This window comes from Neltuma alba, unplaced genomic scaffold (genome assembly GCF_004799145.2).
Source record: "Neltuma alba isolate B1F8T4 unplaced genomic scaffold, ASM479914v2 tig00011454_pilon, whole genome shotgun sequence".
NCBI lineage: Eukaryota > Viridiplantae > Streptophyta > Magnoliopsida > Fabales > Fabaceae > Neltuma > Neltuma alba.
Genome location: NW_021636129.1, coordinates 258,329 through 281,493, shown reverse-complemented (window position 1 = coordinate 281,493; position 23,165 = coordinate 258,329). Strand labels below are relative to the sequence as shown.

Genomic DNA, 23,165 nt, shown 5'->3' with positions numbered 1-23,165 from the left:
GGAAAAGGAAGTGATAAGTGTTTACTGATGATTGATGAACATTTTATTTACATTTTATTTGATTGAGATGCCTTTAAATCCATGTGGAAAATTTGAGTCATCTTTAGAAAAAATGTGAAAGTGAAATCATGCTTGTCTATGGGCTTACGGTGTTCTGTTCCCATTCAATAATTGATCTTTTCTGTAACAACCTGTGGCAGGCGGGGCCTCTTTGTTTATTATTTTATTCTTATCTCCTTGTGATATAATCCCATGTTTATTTTATTTTATTTATTATTTGTCAAAATATACTATTTAATTTTAAAAATTATATTTTTAGTCTTTTAATTTTAAAATTATTAACAAAAAAATGACATTAAGATCTTAATTGTTGATAAAAAAAATTCTCCAATACTAACATATTTAGTTCAATTTTACAAACAATCATAATTGTTAAAAAAATATCGTTTAAACTTAACGATTAGAACTAAAAATATATTTTTTAAAATTAAGAGACTAAATTAAAATTTCATATAAAATTAAAAGACTAAATATATATTTGAGTCTTATTATTTTAAAGGTGAATTCAAAATGTAAACGGATAATTATACTTTTTTTTTTAAAAAAGCTGAACCGGACAATTATACTTTAAAAAAAAAAAGAGTGTGTGTTTTTTTTTTTTCCTAATGAGTTTAGTCGTTTTATTTTATATGAAATTTTAATTTAATCTCTTAACTTTATAAATTTTTTTTTAATCTTTAACTCTAATACTGTTATAACATGAGATCATGTTTTTTTATGTGTAAGTCATTATGATTTTTAAAAATTAAACTTTTGAGAGTGTTCCATAATATTTAAAATTTTAATTTTAACATCGTTTTATAACAGTGTTAAAATTAGAGGAATAAAAGACACCTTATAAAATTAAAGGGTCAAAACAAAAATTCATACGAAGCTAAAAATGAAAAAAAAAGAGAGAGAAATTTTTATTACTTTAAATAAGGGAAATCATTTTTCACTTAAAAAAGTTAACGACAAAATTAATTCTGCCTTAGAATTTTCATTTGATTTTAAATAAACTTTCTGTATTCTGTCACTATCTTATATAATGTTTTTGGACTGAAACTTTGTCACTATCTTATATAGTTTCATTTGATTTCAAATAAACTTTCAGGTTATTTTCTCTCCCCTTCCTTCGCAGATCAAACAAAATTATATTAAAACTTCTCCTCTCCCCTCTCTTTCCTTTTAATCAATTCAAATAAAATAATATTAAAATCTCTCCATGTTCCCCTTCGTTTCCATCTATTGAACTAACGAAAGAGACTCTTGAGCTAAATTTTGTATTCTCCTTCAGTTCTATATACAAGTCACCTACTTAAAACAATGATGGTCCTTTTTAAAAATGAAAATAGTCTAAGAAAAACAATTATTTTTAAGGATGATGCAATTAAAAAGAATACATTGGAAATTTTTTTTGGCCTTTCATGACAATATCAATTATTTAACTCCCTTTCAGTCGTAGCGGGTGTGATAATTAGAAATGATTTATATATAGAATCAAAGGGCGTAATATATAGCTAAATGATGCCTGCATAAGTGAGGATGTGTTTGTCGGCGTTTCGCTCTTATATTATCTGAAGGAGAAGCTGGAGTATCATTGTGGGTATATATATAAAAAGGACAACATTTGTGTTAGGTTTCTTATGTTTATTATACTACTTTCAATCTTTAATATAAGAGTTAATTGGAGATTTAATTTGTTCATGAATGTAAGAGGTCAATCCATTTTCTCCTCTAAGTTTGTAATTTACCCTCTGAAGTATTCATATTGATTACATATGTTAAAGAGTTTTCATTTAAGGGTAGTCATAATTAAAAAAGGTATTTTAGAAAAATCAACTCATATTTATTATAAATAACTAATTTAATTAATTTTCTTAATGTACTTAAATTAGTTAAGTATCTTCTATATTAAGAACCGGAGGTAGCATCAAGTTCTCCAATTCAACATGGCAAGTATCCTTTTTTTTTTAAATTTAGGTTTATAGTTTAATAATAATATTTCAAAAGAAGGAAACAGGGTTTTTCATCATATAAGTATAGGAGGTGCATATGGTTTTAATTTTAACACTACACACACACATACAGTTGTGGGCTTGTGGTATAGTACAATAAAACAAAGAGCAGTTTGGTGAGGAGAGTTTTGGCGTCAATAATTTTGAAGCAAATGATTTCACAGAGAGTGGTTAGACTGAGCTTTGGTGCCAAAACACATTGCGTCTTTTTTGGTGTAATTTCCCAAATAAAGTAATATTAAAAACTCTCCTCCCCTTTCCTCCTCCCCTTCCCCTACCTTCCCCTCAAACCAAACAATCCTTAGATTACCATTTAGTACAAAGTATTGAAAATAAAAAATGGAGATTGTGATTGATATTGAAAAAATAGTATTTAATATGAAAGATAACTTGTTATATCAGATTAGAAAAACCCATGTATGTGGGATTGATGAATAAAATAAGAGAAAGTAGTATTTCCCAATCCTATTTTTATGGTTTGCTTAATTCCCATGTAACAAATAATTACTCATGCTAAAGACTTTTTTAATGATTTTTTCAATTGCAGTCCTAATCTCTATCTCTATCACAAAAATTTTGAATAACAAGGTTTTCATCAAAATAGAAAACAAAAATCAATTTAGATTGGTGTCAGTAAAGAGCGAGGACTCTCCTCATATAAATAAGTGGTTACGTTAGAGGTTCAGATTTCGTATGAACGTAGCAACTAAATTGTGAGGGTCCCTTTGCCGTCAATAATTTTGAAGCAATGATTTCACAGAGAGCAGTTAGACTTTGCTTTGAACTAGGTGTACTCGGTGTGGCTCATCAAAAAGTAGAAAATAAATAGTAATTCAAAATTTGAAAATGATATTTATTATGTATTTTAGCCGGGCCATACAATTTTAATTTTGAATAAAATTAACTTAAATATAAACAAAAATACGAGAATAAATATATTTAATTAAAAAGTACAAATGCATTAAAATTGGAAAAACTGATTGACTGTCAAAACAGAGGATGCACATTCGAAGAACCCCGAGCTCTCAAATATATGCATAACAATCCAGCTTCCACAATGAACGTTTTTTTCAAATAATTTTTTAGAAATTTTAAATGACTGTCTGAAATAATCGAAGCTTCTGATTAAAATGGACTCCTAAAAGTAACAAGGTTTTCTTCAAATTGGCTAGACAAGAAGACCATTTAGAATCTACGTTCTCCTGCTGACACCTCTCTTTCTTCACTGCTTCCAACTCCTTTATGAATCCAATGGCGTCAGAAACACTCTTATTCTTTTGCTCTTGAAGAGACCACAATTTGATCTCACATTCTTTGATTTCATTTTCTTTGCTATTCAATTCAGCCTCCAACTTAGAGATTTGCTCCTTCAACTCTGCTTCCCTTGTCTGAGCCTCACCCATAGAATTATGGGTCTTCTGAATTTCAAATAAAAGAGTCATTACTCCTACTTTTCGTTGCAAATGTGGTTCAGTCATTAGCTTTTTTTTTTTTTCCCCCTCTGGTTCAAGCTTAAAGGAATATAGAACAGTTTGGATTTCTTGCTGCAAAGAGTGCACTATAGTTTTAAGGCCATCATCAGAACAGTGAGAGGACAAGGTGTTGAGAGCATTCTCAAGGCGAAGTTTGCTTTCTTCGGAGCTAGCATTTTTCTCCAAGCCCATCTTCATTGAGGCTTACAAATTAGCAAGAGCCTGAGTTACCTCGCTATCATCTTCATGAGCAGTAATTTTGGATGCACAAGGCATGCGAACTTCCATGTTAGCACCTTCCTCAGTTATTTGGAATAATATCATTAGATCATCATTCTCAAGCCGTTTAGATACATGAGGCATGCAAGTCTCTGCTTGAGTGACCTTATTGTCATCCTGAAGTGGATAAGAATGGACAAATATTATTCTTATTAATAGAATCCAGTAACGAAATGTGAATTTTTTTCTAAACACATTGAATGCTAAAGGAAGAGTTATAAATGTTCATCAGCACAAAATATATTATTAATTGTTTTAAAAGAAAAACATTATACCCAAAAAGTAGTGTAATAAATTATAAACATACTTGTGCAGATTCGGCAATGTAAATATCTAAATGGTCTGATTGTGAACTATGTGCTTTTGTTTCAGTGCTTGAAGTTGCTATTTGAGGCTCTATGTGGGTAGAGATTGAAGGGAAAATTAGAAAAATTAATTTCAACCAAACGATAGTAAAGGACCAATGGCGCAACAACCAAACAAGGGTAAATGAAAAGAGTAATTATTTACCAATGGAGAGCTTGTTTCAGTAGTGGTTGATGGAATTGCCATTGCGATTTTATCTGATGTTTCTCCACTAACATTTGCTTCAATATTCTGCGCAGCATTGAATAACTTCAGTTTCTTGTTTTTGTGACAACAAAGCATTGGAATAGATATAGTCTTTTTAAAGATTGTTAATTAACCTTTTGTGAATCATCAAGATGCATATCGTGTTCTGTTTTTGATATTGCTTGTTGATCAACTGTGATTCTCTTGATCTTGCCCTCAATGCGATCCATATTATCCTAAATGAACATAAATATGCAAAAAGCACTTTAAGATTATATCATTTGCTGTTGCTTTGGTACTCAATGAACTTACAATATGTTCATGGAGAGAAGTACTATTTGATGTTTGTGCAAGTCTATTTCATTTTAGGAAATTTTAAAGTATGATGAATTTTGTAATGAATGTGTTTTCATGCTGTCATTAATGACTCAAAATAATGCAATAAAGTATAGACTTGCTTTAAAAGGTGCTATGTTGGAGGAAAGTTCAGATGGTTTTGATTGTGGATCTTTAGAATGCAAATGAAATTCTCTTTCACTCTACATGAAAACATATATCTATGAATGTTCAGAAGGACACATATATTTAATTCATTTGTTTTGTACTGTAAATTATGATAATCTTACTCGTGCTGATTCAATTTGTGAAGGAGCAGAAAATGGTTCGGGTTTGCTGGTTTGTCCTCCTTGACTTCATCAGCTTTTGTAGCTTCCTCTGATTTTGGACCTCCTTCAGTTGCCTCTGTTATTTCCTTAATCTGTAACATAGAGGAGACAGCACAGAAATTAAAATGTTCCGGATTTAATTTAATGATATTGTACCGAAATTTGGAAGCAATCTAGAAGGCAATAAGTGGGAGAGAAATATATTTGTTGATGTCTTTGGTGTAGTAGATTATATGCAGACTTTGACGTGTTACTTTGCATATCTGAATCAGAGTTTAGTGTGCTTTTGATATGCAATGCATACCAAATCATTGAGTAATTAACCACAATAAAACACACAATACATACATAACAATCCAACTTCTATAGTGAACTCTTTTAAAATCATTTTTTAGAAAACTTAAATGACAGTCTCAAATAGTAAAATACTAATAGCGCAAAAATCAAACAAGAGTAACTCAGAAAAGTAATTATTTACCAATGGAGCGCTTGTTTCAGTAGTAGTTGATGGAATTGCCATTGCAATGTTATTTGATATTTCTCCAATAACATTTGCTTCAGTATTCTGCACAGCATTGAATAACATCAGTTTCTTCTTGTTGTGACAATGAAGCATTAGAATACATAGTATTTTTGTAGAATGTTCGTTAACCTTTTGTGAATCATCAAGATGCATATCAGGTTCTGGTTTTGATACTGCTTGTTGATCAAATGTCCTCCTGTTGCCCTTACCCTCAATGTGATCCATATTATCCTAATTGAACATAAATATGAAAGAAGGGCCATAAAATTATATCGTTTACCATAAACGCATCCTATATCAGGAAGGTCTATATTCTGACATGTGGATGCTCATTTTCTGAAGGAACAACAAATGCTATTGGTGATTGCGTGTTTGATTCTGGACTCATGATTTAATTTGTTTTAAGAGCTTCATCTAATTTAGAACCTTCTTGAGAAGTTGGTTTCTCTGTTTCCTTTATAGTTTGTTGCATGGCACGAAAAAGTAATTTGCTTGTAGTTAGTTCCAACACCATATCTTCAGCAGCAATTTTTTTTTTACTGGTTAATTAAGTTTTACAATACATAGCCAACTGAAGGTTTCTCCTAAAATATCTAAATTAGATGATGGTGCTGTCGCCGCTGGCATATCAAAAGTAAGAACTTGTTTAACAATTTCATTTTCTACTGCCTTGGTACTGCATGATCATACAATATGTAAACAGGGAGAGGAACTGTTCTGTTTGATGTTTATTTAAGACTATTTTATTTTAGGAAATATGTGTGTTTTCAAGCTATTTTAAATTCTAACATGACTCACAATAAATATGTAATAAAGTATAAACTTACTTGATAAGATGTGTTGGAGGAAAAATCAAATGGTTTTGTATTGTAAAATATGATAATCTTACTTGTGGAGATTCAATTTGTGAAGGAGCCGAAAATGGCGAGGCCGGGTTTGCTGGTTTGTCCTGAATCCTTGACTTCATCAGCTTTTGTAGCTTCCTCTGCTTTTGGACTGTCTTCATCACTTGCCTCGGTTATTTGCTCAATCTGTAACATAAAGGAGATCACAAAGAAATTAAAAATTTCTGGATTCAATTTGTTAATATTGCGCCAAGAATTTAGAAGCAATAAGAAAGGCAATAACTAAGAGATAAATGTTGTCCCCAAAACTTGCGGAAAATATCTTTGGAGGAAGAACGAACGCACCAAATTCCTAACATCTCCCTGGAAATCCTTCCAAAAGCACTGAAAAAATCTCACATTGAATCAGTCAAAACCTGGTGCTCCATCAACATTCATATTAGCATCAATTTCCTCATCCATAAGATCATTCAATAAAACTTGCTCGTGTGCATCTGAGAGCTTGGGCATGTCAATATGGTCAAGTTCAGCAAGGATTTGATGAAAGGTCGCATTATCAGATTGATTAAAAATATTCTTAAAATAATCCAGAGTTAAATTTCTCAGACCCTTAGCATCTGAAATCCAAATCCCCTCTTTGTTGAGGCCGATCTACGTTTACGAACCAAATTATGAAAATAGGCAGTATTTTTATCCCCATAGAGCAACCAATTTTGTCTCGCTTTTCGTGCCCACAATATCTCTTCACATCCCAACCAAAAGTCAAGTTCTGATCTCAAACGCAAAATCCAGTTACTGGCTCCCTTTAATTCCAAGTTAGATTGTAAGTTGCCGATCATTTGTTCGAGAGACTGGATTTTTTGATTTATCTTTGCCACTGTAGTTTTATTCCAATGAAGTAAATTTTCTTTCAACTGTTCCAAACGATAGATTAATTGAAACCCCTCGTGAGTTGAAAAAATGTTATTCCAAGAATTCTTGACCAAAGTCGAACAATGAGAAAAATTAAGCCAAAAGTTCTCAAAACGAAAACGACGTGGGACCAAACTTTGCCAAGATTAGTGTCAATCAACAAAGGCGCATGATCCGATGCAACAATAGGTAAACCATGAACCAGAGTTTTAGAGTAATTTCGCAACCATAGCACATTACAAAACGCACGATCCAACTTCTCCCAAACCACTGACTCTCCTTTCCTATTGTTACACCAAGTAAATTTTGGACTTTTCAATGACAATTCCAAAAGCTGAGCATCAAACATCAATCGACGAAATTGATTAGCTCAAGAAGTGCTCAACTTATCCTCACCATAAAGCACTTGATTAAAATCTCCCACTAATATCCAGGGCCCATTAACCTTAGATTCAGTATTTAAAATCCAGTCCCATAATAAATGACGGTTAACAAAATTAGGGAAACCATAAACACAAGACACATAAGCAAAAGTACCATCATTTATATCCACAAGGCAGTGGATCAAGTTAGCAGTACAGTCCAAAACAGAAACAGTCTTCAACATTCAAAGCTTCTGCTTAAGATGAATTCCCAAATGTAATGAGGTTTTCTTCAAATTGGCTAGACAAGAAGACCACTTGGAGTTCACATTCTCTAGTTGATGCCTTGCTTTTATTTGGTCAACCACCATGTGAGACCTTTCTTTCTTCACTGCTTCCAACTCTTTTTTGAATCCCATGGTGTCTGAAACACACTTCTTCTTTTGCTCTTGTAGAGACGAAAGTTTGACCTCACACTCTTTGATTACTTTTTCTTTGTTACACAGTTCATCCTGTAACTTAGAGATTTGCTCCTTCAACACTTCTTCCCTTGTTTGAGCCTCAACCATAGAATTTTGAGTCTTGTGAATTTCAGATAAAAGAGTCATTGCTGCTTCTTTTCGTTGTGAACGTTGTTCAACCATCAGCTTCTCTTTTTGTTCAAGCTTGGTCGTTGCGTCAATGGCAGAACAGGCTTGCTTGAAGGAAGATAGAATAGTTTCGATTTCTTGTTGTAAAGAGTGTATTGTAGCTTTGAGTCCATCATCGGAACTATGCGAGGACAAGATGTGAAGAGAATTTTGAAGGCAAAGTCTGCTTTCTTCGGAGCTAGCTATTTCATTTAGATTCATCTTCAATGAGACTTCCAAATCAGCAAGAGCCTTAGTGATATCATCTTCATGAGCAGCACCTTCCTCCATTGTTTGGAATAATCTCATTAGTTCATCATCCTCAAGTTGTTTAGACACATAAGGCATGCAAGTTTCTGTTTGACTGGCCTTAATTTCATCCTGAAGTGAAAAAGAGGAAACAAATATTATTCTTACTAATTGAATCCAATAAAAAATATGATTTTTTTTCCCTGAAACATGTAGGACTCTAATGAATAAAGTGGAGCTATAAATGCTAATGAACACAACATTTATTGTTACTTGTTTTAAAGGAAAAACATTATACCCTAAAAAACAATGTGTTAAATTATAAAACATACTTGTGCAGATTCAGTAATGTAAATATCTAGATGGTCTGATTGTGAAGTCTCTGCTTTTGTTTCAGTAGCTAAAGATGATATTTGAGGCTTCATGGGAGTAGAGATTGAAGGGATCTAAAACCAGAAGAATAGAAAAATTAGTTTCAACCAACGATAGTAAACTACAATAGTGCTGCAATCAAACAACGGTAAATGAAAAGAGTAGTTATTTACCAATGGGGAGCTTGTTTCAGTAGTAGTTGATGGAATTGGCATTGCAATTTTATTTGATGTTTCACCAACACTTGCTTCACTATTCTGCACAGCATTAAATGACATCAGTTTCTTGTTTTTGTGACAATCAAACAAGGGTAAATGAAAGCCGTAATTATTTGTAGATTGTTAATTAACCTTTTGTGAATCGTCAAGATGCATATCAGGTTGTGTTTTTGATAGTGCTTGTTGATCAAGTGTGATTCTCTTGCCCCCGCCCTCAATGTGATCCTTATTATTATCCTAAATCAACAAAAATACGCAAAAAGCACCATAAGATTATATCATTTACCATAAATTCATCCTATATATCAGGCAGGACTATATTCTCACATGTGGATGCTCATTTTCTGAAGGAACAACAAATGTTGTTGGTGATGACTTGCTTGATTCTGGACTGATGATTTGATTTGTTCTGAGAGCTTCATCTAATTTAGAACCATCTTGAGGGGTTGACTTTAATGTTTCCTTTATAATTTGTTGCATAGGACAAAAAAGTAATTTAGCTTGTAGTGAGTTCTAGCACCATCTCTTTATCAACAATTATTCTTTACTAGCTAATAAGTTTTACAATATATATAAAAACAAGTGACGGTGTTTGTTGGGGATTTGCTAGATCTCAGAATCAGATGATGGTGTCGTTGTTGCTGTCGTATCAGAAATAGGAATTCGTTTAACAATTTTATTTGCTGTTGCTTTGGTACTCAATGAACTTACAATATGTTAATGGAGAAAGTACTATTTGATGTTTGTGCAAGTCTATTTCATTTTAGGAAATTTTAAAGTATGATGAATTTATAATGCATGTGTTTTCATGCTGTTAAAGTCTAACATTAATCAATCAAAATAAGGCGATAAAGTATAGACTTTAAAAGATGCTGTGTTGGAGTTAAAATCAGATGGTTTTGATTGTGGATCTCCAGAATGCAAATGAAATCCTCTTTCACTCTACATGAAAACATAGATCTATGAATGTTCGGAAGGACGCATATATTTAATTCATTTGTTTTGTATTGTAAAATATGATAATCTTACTTGTGGAGATTCAATTTGTGAAGAAGCAGCAAATGGTGCGGATTTGTTGGTTTGTTCTGAATCCTTGACGTCACCAGCTTTTGTAGCTTCCTCTGATTTTGGACTGTCTTCATCACTTGCCTCTGTGATTTCCTTAATCTGTAACATAGGAGATCACGAAGAAATTAAAAAGTTCCGGATTTAATTTAATGATATTGTACCAAAATTTGGAAGCAATCAAGAAGGCAATAAGTGAGACAGATATATATTTGTTGATGTCTCTGGCATATCTGAATCACAGTTTATTGTGCTTCTGATATGCAATGCATACCAGATATACGCAATACACCCACACCCACACACACACACACACACATAATCGACTAATTGTATACAAAAATTTTGAATAACAATGTTTTGGTAAAAATAAAAAATAAAAAATAATTTGTATTAGCATCACTATAGAGTAAGAGTGCTCTTGTCATCCAAATGAGCAGTCAAACGCTGCTGCTCCTTGTGACTCATCAAAAGTGAGAAAATAAATAGTATTTCAAAAGTTAATAATAAAATAAATAAAAATAGACACAAAATTTGGTCAAGTGAAATTATTGATATATCAATAATAACTTTAATATTTTATAAGAAAATTAAAATTTTTTTACTGCTATTCGGAATCAAGTTAATTTGAATCCTAGCGTGGTTTTTAAAAACTCGTGAATTATCTTCCAGGAGTACCGGAAAGAAAAAAAAATCGCCCAGAGTGTTAGCTTGAAAATGATATTTTCAGCCGGGCCATATAATTTTAATTTTGAAAAAACTTAATTTAAATATAAATAAAAAATGTGAGAAAAAATATATTTAATTAAAAAGTACACACACATATACATTAATTCTGGGAAAACTTATTGACTGTGACAATAAAACATTAGAATACATATATATATAGTCTTTTGTAGATTGTTAATTAAACTTTTGTGAATCACCAAGACGCATGTCAAGTTCTGCTTTTTGTAGTGCTCGTTAACTAAGTGTGATTCTCTAGCCCTCACCCACAATGCGATCCTCATTGTCCTAAATCAATATAAATATGCAAAAAAAAAAAAAACCATAAAATTATATCATTTACCATAAATTCATCCTATATATCAAGAAGGACTATATATTCTTACACGTGGATGCTCATTTTCTGAAGGAACAACAAATGCTGTCGGTGATGACTGGCTTGATTCTGGACTCATGATTTTATTTGTTCCAAGAGCTTCCTCTAATTTAGAACCTCCTTGAGAGCTTGACTTCAATGTTTCCTTCATAATTTGTTGCATAGCACAAATTAAAGAAGTAATTTAGCTTGCTGTGAGTTCTACCGCCATCTCTTCATCAACAATATTCTTTACTAGCTAATTAAATTTTACAATATATAAAAACAAGTGAAGGTGTTTGTGGGCATTTTCTCTGAAAATATCTGAATTAGATGATGGTGATGTTTTTGCTGCTATATCAGAAAGAAGAACTTGTTTAACAATTTCATTTTTCACTGCTTTGGTTTATCTGAACTTACAATATGTTAATAAAATGTGGAACTGTTTGATGTTTATGTAAAGCTATTTTATTTTAGAGAAGTGTAAAGTATGATGAATTTATAATGTGTGTGTTTTCTAACGTTAGTCACTGAAAATAAGGTAATATAATAAAGTATGAACTTAGTTGAGAAGATGCTGTGTTGGAGGAAAAATCAAATGGTATCGTATTTTAAACATATGATAATGTTACTTGTGAAGGAGCAGGGTTGTTGCTAGTTTGTTCTGAATCCTTCCCTTCATCAGCTTCTTCGGCCTCCTCTGCTTTTGGACCGTCTTCAACACATGCCTCTGTTATTTCCTTAATCTGCAACATATAGGAGACCTCAAAGGAATTAAAAAGTTATGAATTAATGTTGCACCAAAAATTTATAAGCAATAGGAAAAGCAATAAGTAAGAGAGAAATATATTTGCTGCCTTCTTAGGTGTGGCAGATTATAGGAAAGTATAGTATACATACATTTGATGAACCATTGTTTTGTTGTGCTGCTGGTCGATCTCTCTTTATAACCTTCTCTGCTACTTCTCTTGCCCTCTGGAACATATCCGTGAATATGGTTAGATAGTATATGAGATGAGCCCTTTTTGAAAGGGTAAAAAGAATGAAATTTGCCCCATCTTAGCTGCAATTTTATCAATAATATTTTGTTTAGCACTTAAAAAAAAAAAAAAAACAGAGTGCTTGGTGTACCTGAGAAATAAATTTAAGGGCAAAATTGCATCTTTACTCTTTTTTAAAAATATTTTTATTAACAAAATAACCGTAGGCTTTCAATTAATTAAATTAATCACAGAGATATAGGTGCTATAAATTTTTTTTCCAATTTGACTTAAAAATGATGCAATTCAACTTGTAAAAATAAAAGTTTGATCTGTAAACATAAATGATTAAATTTAATTTGTGAATATACAAGTTTCATCCGTAAAATATAAATTTTTAGAGACATTTGTATATTTAATTTTCTTGATGAGACTCAAGCAATTTTTTTCCAAGCTAAAATATGGTTTATTTCGATCACCATTCCATGGGTTGAATGAAATGACAAGTTGTTTATTCAATTTTTTTTTATAGAACTGATTAAAACAATTTGTCCCAAACAATGCACGGTGAATTTGAAAAGATAATAAAACACTGAAACTAAAAATAAAAATGGTGTAATGATAGGCCATCGGTTCAAGAAGAAGAGGCCCATTAAGTTTATTTAAGTTTGGTGTATGCATCGTTCATTATCCTGTCTCCCCCTGCTTTCTCTGTCCTTAGATTGACCCATTTTATTTTGGTACTTACATTAAGAAGCTGTTCAGAAAGATCATCGTCATCCATGTTGCCCTTCGCATTCTCAGATTCGTGAAAACAATCCATATAACCTAACCAAACAAAGCAATTCCAAAAATATATTATAATGAGAAAAGTCATAGCAATTATATAGGAATCGTAAACATATAATTAAATAATCTTTTGGATACTTACTATCAATGAACTCAAAATTATCAGTTGAAGTCAATGAGAGGTTGGGACAATCCTCAACGTCACGGTATATCACGGTTTGGAAATCAATTGCAGGGCAGATGGTATGAAGTTTCGGCAGATGATCAAGGCTTATCACAAATAGCCTTGGGAACACGTGCTTGACATGCAACTCTTGTGTTGCGCCCTGCTTCCCTCCAAATACTTGCTTTAGCACTGGGGCATGTGATATGCTCAACAACGAGAGCTGTGGAAAGCTGCCACGTGTGGAGATAGAGAATAGGCATTTCAGCCTCTCGCAGTCGTCCACAATAATCCTAAGGAGATTTGGGAAAGAATATTCTTCATCATCGTCATCCTCAATGATGCGCTCTAGCTCTCCACACTCTGATACCTTTAGGTGTCTCAAACATGGCAGGCTTCTCGAGATAGATGTAGGCAAAATGAATTCCAGCTGATCGCACCCGTCGATTTTTAGCTTGTAAAGATATTGAAAGCTGAGGTGATTTGTTGGTCCCACACATGTTTCTTAACCCATCCAAGTTTTCCAAAATCAGGGTTTTCAAGCTTGAATTCACAGGACATGCAATTTGAAGTCTTTCCAGATCATAAATTGTTTCCATGTCCAATAATGCCAAAGACAGATGTCTCAAATTGCACAAGCGCATCCCAATTACCTATATAATGTCATAACAAACACACATATAATTATCAAAGAACAAAGCAATACATCAATAATCATAAACTGACTGTTGAAAAATAATTAATTACCTTTTTTCTCGAGACTTTTTCTTGTCCTATATGCCCCTCCACTGATACTTCTATAAAAGAGTTTATAGGAAGTTGCTGACATTCACTCAAAGTGATGCCTTCTAGAGATGATGCTTCCACATAATAGTTTTTAGGGCACATAACCATATTTGGTACTTCACTAAGGCTTAGTTTGTTGAGAGCTGGGAGATGAATCTTAGTATTATGATTTTTTTGAAGTAACTTATCATCACCACAAGATTTTCCAAATACATATTTCAACTCTCTAGCCCCCTGGATATGCACCGATTCCAAGAGCACAAGGTTTGTAGAACAAGAAACTGGAAATACATATTCCAATTTGTGACATTCGATGATTTCAATGGTGCGCAAGTTGGGAAATATAGAGTTGGAACTCATATGATGATGATGACCGTCTACCTCCTCCATTACTATATGCTCTAGCTCATCACAGAGGACGACTTCCAATTTTTCTAACATTAACATTGATGAGGCGATGGATACAGAAAATAGTGACCTTAAGTTTGAAATTCTGTTGATTTTCATCTCTCTCAAATTGCCCGGGTACAACGGTGGCGTAAAAATTCCATGTGCTCTATTGCCAACATATTTATCCTGCATTCCAAACAAATATATCAAGTCGTAGCACCATATTGGAGAATGGACGTGAAAGCGGGTTCAATTTTTTTTTAATAAATAAGTAAAACCAAAGATTTTTTTTCACATCTTATCTAACTTAATCTTTACTACATCTCAGCCAGTATGTTACAACTTATTAAAAATTTTAATTTTCGACCTTCTAAATTCTTCTAAATTAATTTAATGAAACAATGAAGCAAAATTTAAAAGGTTGATTGTTTAAAAAAAAGCCAGTGTAAATTTGATGTGGATAAGTAATTTGTTGTGAATGCCCTGCACCCTGTAGCATGTATGTGGACAAATTTTGTAATTTGATTTATATGTATACAAAAGTAATTTTTTTAATTTGCGGACAAAATAAGTTATCTACTTAATAGATATCAACCATGAGGTTGAGAATAAAATTATATAGATTGCAATATGAATAAAGAGACAAATACTTTACCAACAAGTTGTTGGTTGAGATGATAAATGGTCTCATCCTCGTAAGGAGGAGAACACAAGTTAAAATTCTGAGAATGACATTTGTTAGGAGAATTTTAACTTAATGTTCTCAACCTGATAGAGATTAGTCTCAAGTTTAAAGTGACTTGGAGAGACTCTAAATTATATTAAAAAAGAAAAAAATAGACAAACATTTTTTGGCAAAAGCCACAAATACTAAAGCAATATATATGTTTGACATAAATAATTCATGCCTTTTTCGCACAAACAACACGTTTCCCCATATTCAGTACCGAACTATCCTGAACAAATGAGATTAAACCTGCAAAAGTATTCTTTCCACCAGAAGTAAAATACCCAGAAAACCTCTCCGCATGTTACAGACCTATTTGTCAGTTTAAAAAAAAAAAAACCAAAAATTGTGGCATAAAAATCACAAGCACATACAAACCTAGAAATTTTAGTGTTGTTGCTGACTATGATTTTTTTGAAAGAGAACTACTATATATTTAGTGTAAAGTAGAAAAAGGAATTTATTATTGGCGAGAAGTATTTGATAAACTTTATATACAAAAGTTTTTAATACTCTGTAAAATTTGTACACACAAAATATCCAAATTCTAATTTACATCCTTCTCACCAAAAATTTTTTTAATGGGAGACTTTTCCCGAATTTTTTCGTTAAACTATGTGAAAAGATAAAAAAAAATATAGGGAGGTTAACTTTAAAATTTGAATTGCGCTATGGAGGTCATCTATAAATGACTTAAATGTTGGGGCTTTTTTTAATATTATTTTAGCCTAAGCGTTATAACAAATTTGATCAACATAATTTTTGAAAGTAATGGGTGATTATTTATTCTAACAATTCCCTTTTTTAAATTAACACTTATTTAATTCTCTCAATGCAAAGAAACACATGTAGCATTGATAAAAGTGCGAGGGAGGAACATATATATGTACCTGTGGGCTAGTATGGTTCAACTGAGTTGCCTTGGAAGTAGATGACTCATCTTCTTTTGTAGCTTTTGATTTTGGCATAAAACAACATAAAGAACCACAAGAGACATTGCGACCTGGACTCTTGTCTTTTGCCTTTGACCCTTCAGTTGTATTTGCTTCTGATTTTTGTGGGAGATGACAATCTGGATATATGTTGACGAATGAAGGAACTTTTAGAATAGACAGCACTTTCAACGAACAGAGTATGTTTTCTTTTTGCATTTGATGCAACCCTCTCTCTTCTGGATATTGCCCAAACATGTATTTTAGATTGTCACACTCAGAAATCTTCGCATTTTCAAGTGTAGGAAGGTCATCACAAAAAGAAATTGGCAACATGAATTCCAATTCGTCACATCCTTTAATACTGAAGAGTTTCAGTTTTTGAAACATTGAGTCATGACTCCTTGGATTGGGATCTTTATCATCCGCTTTCACCTTTCCTGATGATCCCTCATCCCTTATTATGTATTTCAGATTAGAACATCTAGCAATCTTCAAAGTTTCTAGCTTTCTAAGACTTTGGGCAGTGGATGGATGAAAAAGGCACGACATTGAACAATCCTTTACTTCTATGGACTTAAGACTACCCAGCTCTAGCTTGCCTTTAAATAATGTGCTTTCCAACTTTTCACAATCCCTTAACTCTAGCTTCTCAAGTTGGTTGAGAAAGCCATGAGGATAAGGACCATTACATATTTCTCTCACATCCACTTCAACAAGTTGCAGTTCAGCTAACTTCCGGAAGATAGCCATACCAGATGTAAGTTGAAGATGTTTAGTATGTATCAAACACTTCATCTTTGACCATGTCTTCAAAGAAAGCTTGATTAAATCTTTCGTAGCTTGATCTTCAATTGAAACAATGTCAGGAAGAAGATTGCTCCAGCTAGATTCATCACCTCCTTCTAACTCCAAAATCTCTGCTCTTGCTGCCAAGGATTTAATTATTTCTTTGGAGAACATTCTTTGTAACTTGGCTGGCTTGAAACTTGTTTTTATTGAAGTATCCAACTGACAAGAATCGAATGCGGAGAACCTGCTACCATCTATATGATATATTTGATATTGAGGAAGGGGTATATTTATTTGAGGAACCTGTGTGTCGATAGGCATATGATCATCATTCGAGATATAATACAACTCTTCTAGTTTTGAACAACTAGCAATCACTTCAAATGGATTGTTCTTTTCAAGCGAACAACGCATCAAGCATAGATATCTCAATTTGCCTAGCTCACTAATTTCATTTGGCAATTCAAGAATTGAACAATTAGTCAATTCTAGAGACTCAAGATCTTTTAAGTTCCTTATCAACATAGATATATCACCTAACTCCCAATTTATGAGAGATAGTGTTCGAATATGTTTCAACGATTGAATTGATTTGGGTAGCGAGAGGGCTAAAGTTCTTCCAAACTCAATTTTTGAATGCAAAAGCAGAACTCTAAGACTCTTCATCCCTGCAAAGACTGTATTTGGAACTTCCAAAGAACCATTTGCATTTATCCATACTAAGAGAACCTCAAGTTTGCTATCATTAAAACAATTGGGAAAGCCATTTGTATTCCAAGATGAATATTTCATATTCTCCTTCAAATTCATATTAGACTTCATGACCACTTGAATCTCTTCATCTGCTATCTCTATGATCACTTCACGAATCAAATCATGCATCTTTACACATTCTTCACCAGCCTTCAACAATAAAGAAGAATTTATAAGCTTGTTTTTCTTCACATACACTTGACTTCTTTTTGCATCATATTTGTCAGCTTCTCCAAATAGCCCTAATCCTATGGCAATCCTGCTTAAAAGCTCTATTGGTATGTCATAAGCTTTTGGGAATATAGAGCACAGCAAGAACAGAACTTGGGCTTGTTTATCTTTCAGATAAGTATAGCTTAACTTCAAAGAATTATAAAACTTTGTCATATTTTCATCAACAATCCCATGACTTGAGGGTTCATTCGCACTTCTTAATGCTATCAAAGCACGTTGCCAATCTTTTGCAGGCCAGTCTTTTAAGGATTTTGCCATTGCGACAATTATAACTGGTAATCTTCCACACTCATTCACAATATCCACTACCACCTTCTTCAAATCATCATGGCAATCCTGACCAACATGATAAAGGAAAAGATTCAATGCATCATTCTCATCTAACTCCTCTAGTTTAATCTTCTTTTGGCATTCCATGTCGTTACAAACATCCACATAACGTGTGGTTAGCAAAACAGTGCAATAACCCTTTCTATGGAAGCCTGGCTGAATCCCTAAATTCTTAAGATCAAGCTTTTCCCAGACATCATCAAGTATTATGAGCACCTTTCCTGCATAAGCAATCCTGTTCCATATTTGTTCCGCGTGGGTCAATAGCTTCTCTTCTTCTAACTGCAATTCTAATTTCTTTGCAATGTCATCTTGAATCCTTTTCTTGTCCACAGGGGTAGACACACTAATGAACATGACTCTATCAAAGGAATTTGTTTCTTCAACTTGTATCCCAACTTCTATTGCCATTGTGGATTTCCCCGTTCCTCCAAACCCTTGCAATCCTATCATATGTTTATTGTCATCTCTTAATTCCTTCTTGAGTTCCTCAAATTTCGCCTTTCTACTCTTAAAAGACATGAAATTTTGTGAATAGAATTCCATGCCTGGCACTCCAGCTGCATGTGCAAATGCATCAAATTCATTAGCTTCAGCGATCAATTTCGGGATTAGATCATTCGTCCAACTATACAAATCCTTGGCTTGTGCAATTTGTGAGCAGCAATTTGTGCACAAGCCACAGCATTTGGTTGGTTGATTGTCTGGTTGTGGAACTTCATTGGCTCTTTTAAGCCAGTCTTGAACTCTTGGGTCAATTAGAGTCTCATTTATTTTCCCGGCTTCTTTTATATTTAAATTTACACTTTCCACTGTAGCTAACAACTTTCCTCGTTCATTTTTGAAGTCTTGAACATAACTCTTGTATTTACGCAGGTACCGAAGTTCGTCCCATGCTTTACTCGCCAAGCATTGGATGAATGGTGTTGCAAGATTGCTACAGGTTTCTGACCCAACCATCTAACATGCATATGGGATTATGGTTACAAAATAAATTAAATCGGCACATCTAGGTACTTGCCTACTATGACCTAAGATTACAATATGCATACTAATCAAAACCGTACTAAATATTTGTTTATTTAAATCCATAAGGAGTGGTTAATTGTTGGAGTTCTCTTCAATAGCAGGGAGAGATCATAAAAGAATGACATCTCTCTCTACTTCACGCATGTAATTGTGTGTGTAAAATATTTTAAAGAAGATGCATATTTCCTAAAATCAATTATATGAATGATCAAGACCAAAATCACATAGATAGCAATTTATATACAAGTCTAAAGAGATACAACTTTATTCACAAGTTATGAATAATATGGATTTTTTTGAATTCTATGAGAATACTAATAACTCTAATTTTTATGGATTTAGGTTGATTTTAATATCTAATCAGGGAGTTACCTACTCTCTATTTTGTTGAATACTTAATTAATTAATTAATTTTTGCTTTAATCTTTGTAATTTTTTTTTTGTTTTTATCTCTAATTACTGATATTTTAAAATGATTTTAGTGCTTAGAATGAAAATATTTGCATCATTCTAGTGATTGGCCACCTTTAGTTTGAATGTGGATTTCGTAATCTTCCCTTAAAATAAGGCAGTTGCTCATAGACCAATGGTTGAGCAACTCAAGTTCACCTGAGATATTCAAATGCCCTGTGTAGTCAAGAGAGGGTATGAGCTCAATGGAAGACATTTCTTCCTAATTTAGAAGACTCTTGACTTTAAAATTAAAATTAAAGTAACTAATAATGAAAAGGAAATGAATTGTATTTTGTAAGGGGGATTAGAATTCCTAAAGTTCCTCTAGTTAATTGATTGCATTTCTTTAGAGTTACTAGCATGTCTGTTAATTTAACTCAAATAATTTACTTCTACTAAAATTCATTCTTTGACTGTTGCTTGACTATTGTGAAATTTGATTTGTTCCCAATTGTCATATTCCACATTTTGGGTTTAGAATTTTAAGAATTAGTACAAGTGGTTATTAATCTTAGTTGAGCAAAAGTCCCAAAAATGTCCTAAAAAAATAGAACAATTATAGCACTTGATATTTTCAAATAAAATAAGCTAAACGGATAACTAAAGGTTAGCCAAAGGCCAAATAAGAAAGTAAACTTGCAAAAGCATAATTAAAGCTGCAGTCCCAAGTGGGAGCCAAAGTATAATTTATAAAAATTAGGAGTGCATAAGGGTAATTTTGAAAATTATGCCTAAAATTTCAGGAAAAATTCGTTGAAACTTAGGAAGGTAGAAAACAATTTTTTGGACTCTATTGGAGGCTCAATTGAGGTCTAAATGAGAAAATCATCTCATAAATGAAATTTAGAAAATTCTTGAAATTTGGCTAACTATAGGATGATTAGCTAAATTTAATTTTTTTAAAAATGACACGAGGCCTCAAATAATTAGGAAACAATAGTGGACAAATTATTTTAAAGTTAATTTGAATTTATAAAAAAAATTTTATGCCCAGGAAATGGAGAATCTATTTTAAAGCATATTTTAAAGAAATTTCATCTAAGAACAAGACATTTTCTTGGAAATTATATAAAAAAAATACTTAGAGACCAAATCTAGGCTTGAGAAAAATTGAAGAATGTACTCCAATCCTAGATGACCTTGATTCCTTTATACTGGGTTTGGTCATACTTGCAGTGCATTTAATTTTTATTTATTGATGTATCTCTATTTTATAATATATTTTTATATATAATTAAGGAATTTTATAATGTTGAAAGGGTTTAAAATGCAGAAGACACTCATATTTTGAATTTAAAAAAGTATTCAAATTAATTGCTTAAAAGTGCATTTTTTTATTATATTTTTTATAATTTCTCTCTTGAAAGGTATTTTTGCTTTAATTCCAGGGAATATTCTATCAAACAAAATATAGACCCCACGAAAATTACATTTGTGGCAACCACTTGGCATTAAAAGAGGATTTTCCAATTATCTAATTGAAAATTATTCAAAATATCTAGCCAAAATATATCTTATCTTCCACCATAAATTAAAAAGCTTGAATAATTAATTTCTTTTATGGATAATTCCTTTATCGTGTTTTGAATTTGAATAAATATTTTATTCATATTTTTTATTAAATTTCGTGAAATAACCACCAGATATCCATTACCTATTTAATATCTCAAATATCCATGTTATCATCTTCATCTTCCTCCCAAACCCTAACCCTAGTTAATTCCACCATCATATCTTTATTCAAATTTAAAATATTATCCTTTTATCCAATATCATTTAAATTCAAAAGCTCTTTTCTTTGGTTGCCATTAATATCACACCAAATCAAGAGCATTCAAATTCAAAGTTCTATCAAGATTACAAGATAAAAGAAGATAAAAGATCAAACTAAAGGTCTCACGGGTTTCTCATTCAATTAGAATGGATTCAAGAGAGCCTTAGAGAAGAACGAAGTCATCTACACTACACAAGCACAAGCATACACTTAGTTTTCTCTTGTGTTTAGTTGTTTCACTGTTTTTTTTTTATTATTTTCTTTTTATCATTATGGTGTCATCTAGCCATATGTGTGGCTAGTCCTCTATGTTCTTGAGGACAAGATGACATGGCTTGAGTTTCCATCTATATTAGGGAGTTTGTGAGTTTCCATATTTCAATCCCCCATAGGTTAGGATTTCTATCTTTATGGATTGTTATTAAATATGTGTTTTAGTTGAACAATTGTGTTTTGAAGTTTTCAATAAATATATTTTCAGTTTTCTCATGATTCAATGAGTGTTTATCTTTATAGATTTCTATTTTGATTTGCACAAGTAGTTCATATTTTAGGGTTTTTGATAGATTACTCTTTTTAAGGGACAGGATATAATTGTTTAATTGAATTCACAAGCTAAGTGATTTTTAAATGATAATTAAAAGGTGATTATATGCTAGCTCTCTAGGTATAATTGTTAATAAATTAATCATGACTTAGATGTTATCTAGGGTTTTTTCTTTTGATTTAGTAATTAATTTTTATGCAAACTCCTGATTCTTTTGAATCTTGATAACCACTCATCAACATCCTCGGAAAGTGCATAATTCTAGTAAAGTCTTTGTTCCTTTTGTTTTCTTTTAATTATTGTTATTTTCCCTTCTTTTTTTTAATTTATTTTCCTAAAATCGACTTTCTTTTCCACTCTTTCTTTCTCTACATCATGTTTTTTTTAATTAAAAAGCTTTTCAAAACTTTAACGGAGCTCCTCATAGGAAGAGATGACCAAGGTTGCCCTCCATACTATATAGGGTTAATTTAGATAATTAATTTGAGAGCTTACACGATAAAGCAATAAGTGGCAATCAAAGTAAGCCATGAAAATTTTCTATAGATGAAATTATGAATATCCATACTAACTTGGATGTAAGCAAAGGCTTCAAGCTTCACGTGATTCAACGAGCCAAGATCTGTAAAACGGAAATGAGAGAGTTTGAGATTTTAGCTATATGAATAGGTAATAATTGGATGGGAAGAAAATTAAGGAGAGGAGAAAAGTAGGGAGAAAAAAGAGAAGAAATGGATTTTTCCTTGTTGGGATTGGAGGAGAAAGTAGAAGCAAGAGAAAAGTAAGAAGGAAAAAAATGGTGTTGGTTTGATGTATTTTTCTCCCCAAATTATCATATCTATTATATAACTATAATATTAATAATTATAAATTAAAATTATAAATGAAATAATAAAACTTGAGTTTCTTAAGGAATTTTTATTTTGATTTTAATAATTCAGGATACAAGTATAATATTGTCATTCTTACAACTTTATTTTTACTCTAACTTTCTTTTTATTAATTTAACTCGTGAGGAAATATATTTTGCTAACTATTTAAATTTTGAAATAAAATATTTGACTTTATTTTTCATGCCATTACTTGAAAAAATTGTTTAAAATTAAATAAAGGTGTTGTTGTCATTATAAATGTCATGCATTTACTTTTCTCTCCATTTTCCCTCATCTATACAAACACAAGGAGGAATATTATCTCTTCACTTT

At 32.1% G+C, this 23,165-nt stretch overlaps 1 protein-coding gene across 1 annotated transcript in view; it reads right to left on the bottom strand.

Moving 5' to 3' along the window:
- Positions 1-7,912: 7,912 nt before the first annotated feature.
- Positions 7,913-23,165, bottom strand: part of LOC114713724 (uncharacterized) — a 57,849-nt gene continuing 42,596 nt past the window's right edge. The window contains exons 6-13 of the mRNA XM_028898404.1: positions 13,010-13,089; positions 12,182-12,256; positions 11,914-12,027; positions 10,165-10,302; positions 9,268-9,372; positions 9,091-9,174; positions 8,878-8,991; positions 7,913-8,677 (exon numbers count right to left, since the gene is read on the bottom strand). Of these exons, the coding sequence (XP_028754237.1) occupies positions 7,913-8,677; positions 8,878-8,991; positions 9,091-9,174; positions 9,268-9,372; positions 10,165-10,302; positions 11,914-12,027; positions 12,182-12,256; positions 13,010-13,089 (1,475 nt within the window). The remainder of the gene's footprint in view (positions 8,678-8,877; positions 8,992-9,090; positions 9,175-9,267; positions 9,373-10,164; positions 10,303-11,913; positions 12,028-12,181; positions 12,257-13,009; positions 13,090-23,165) is intronic.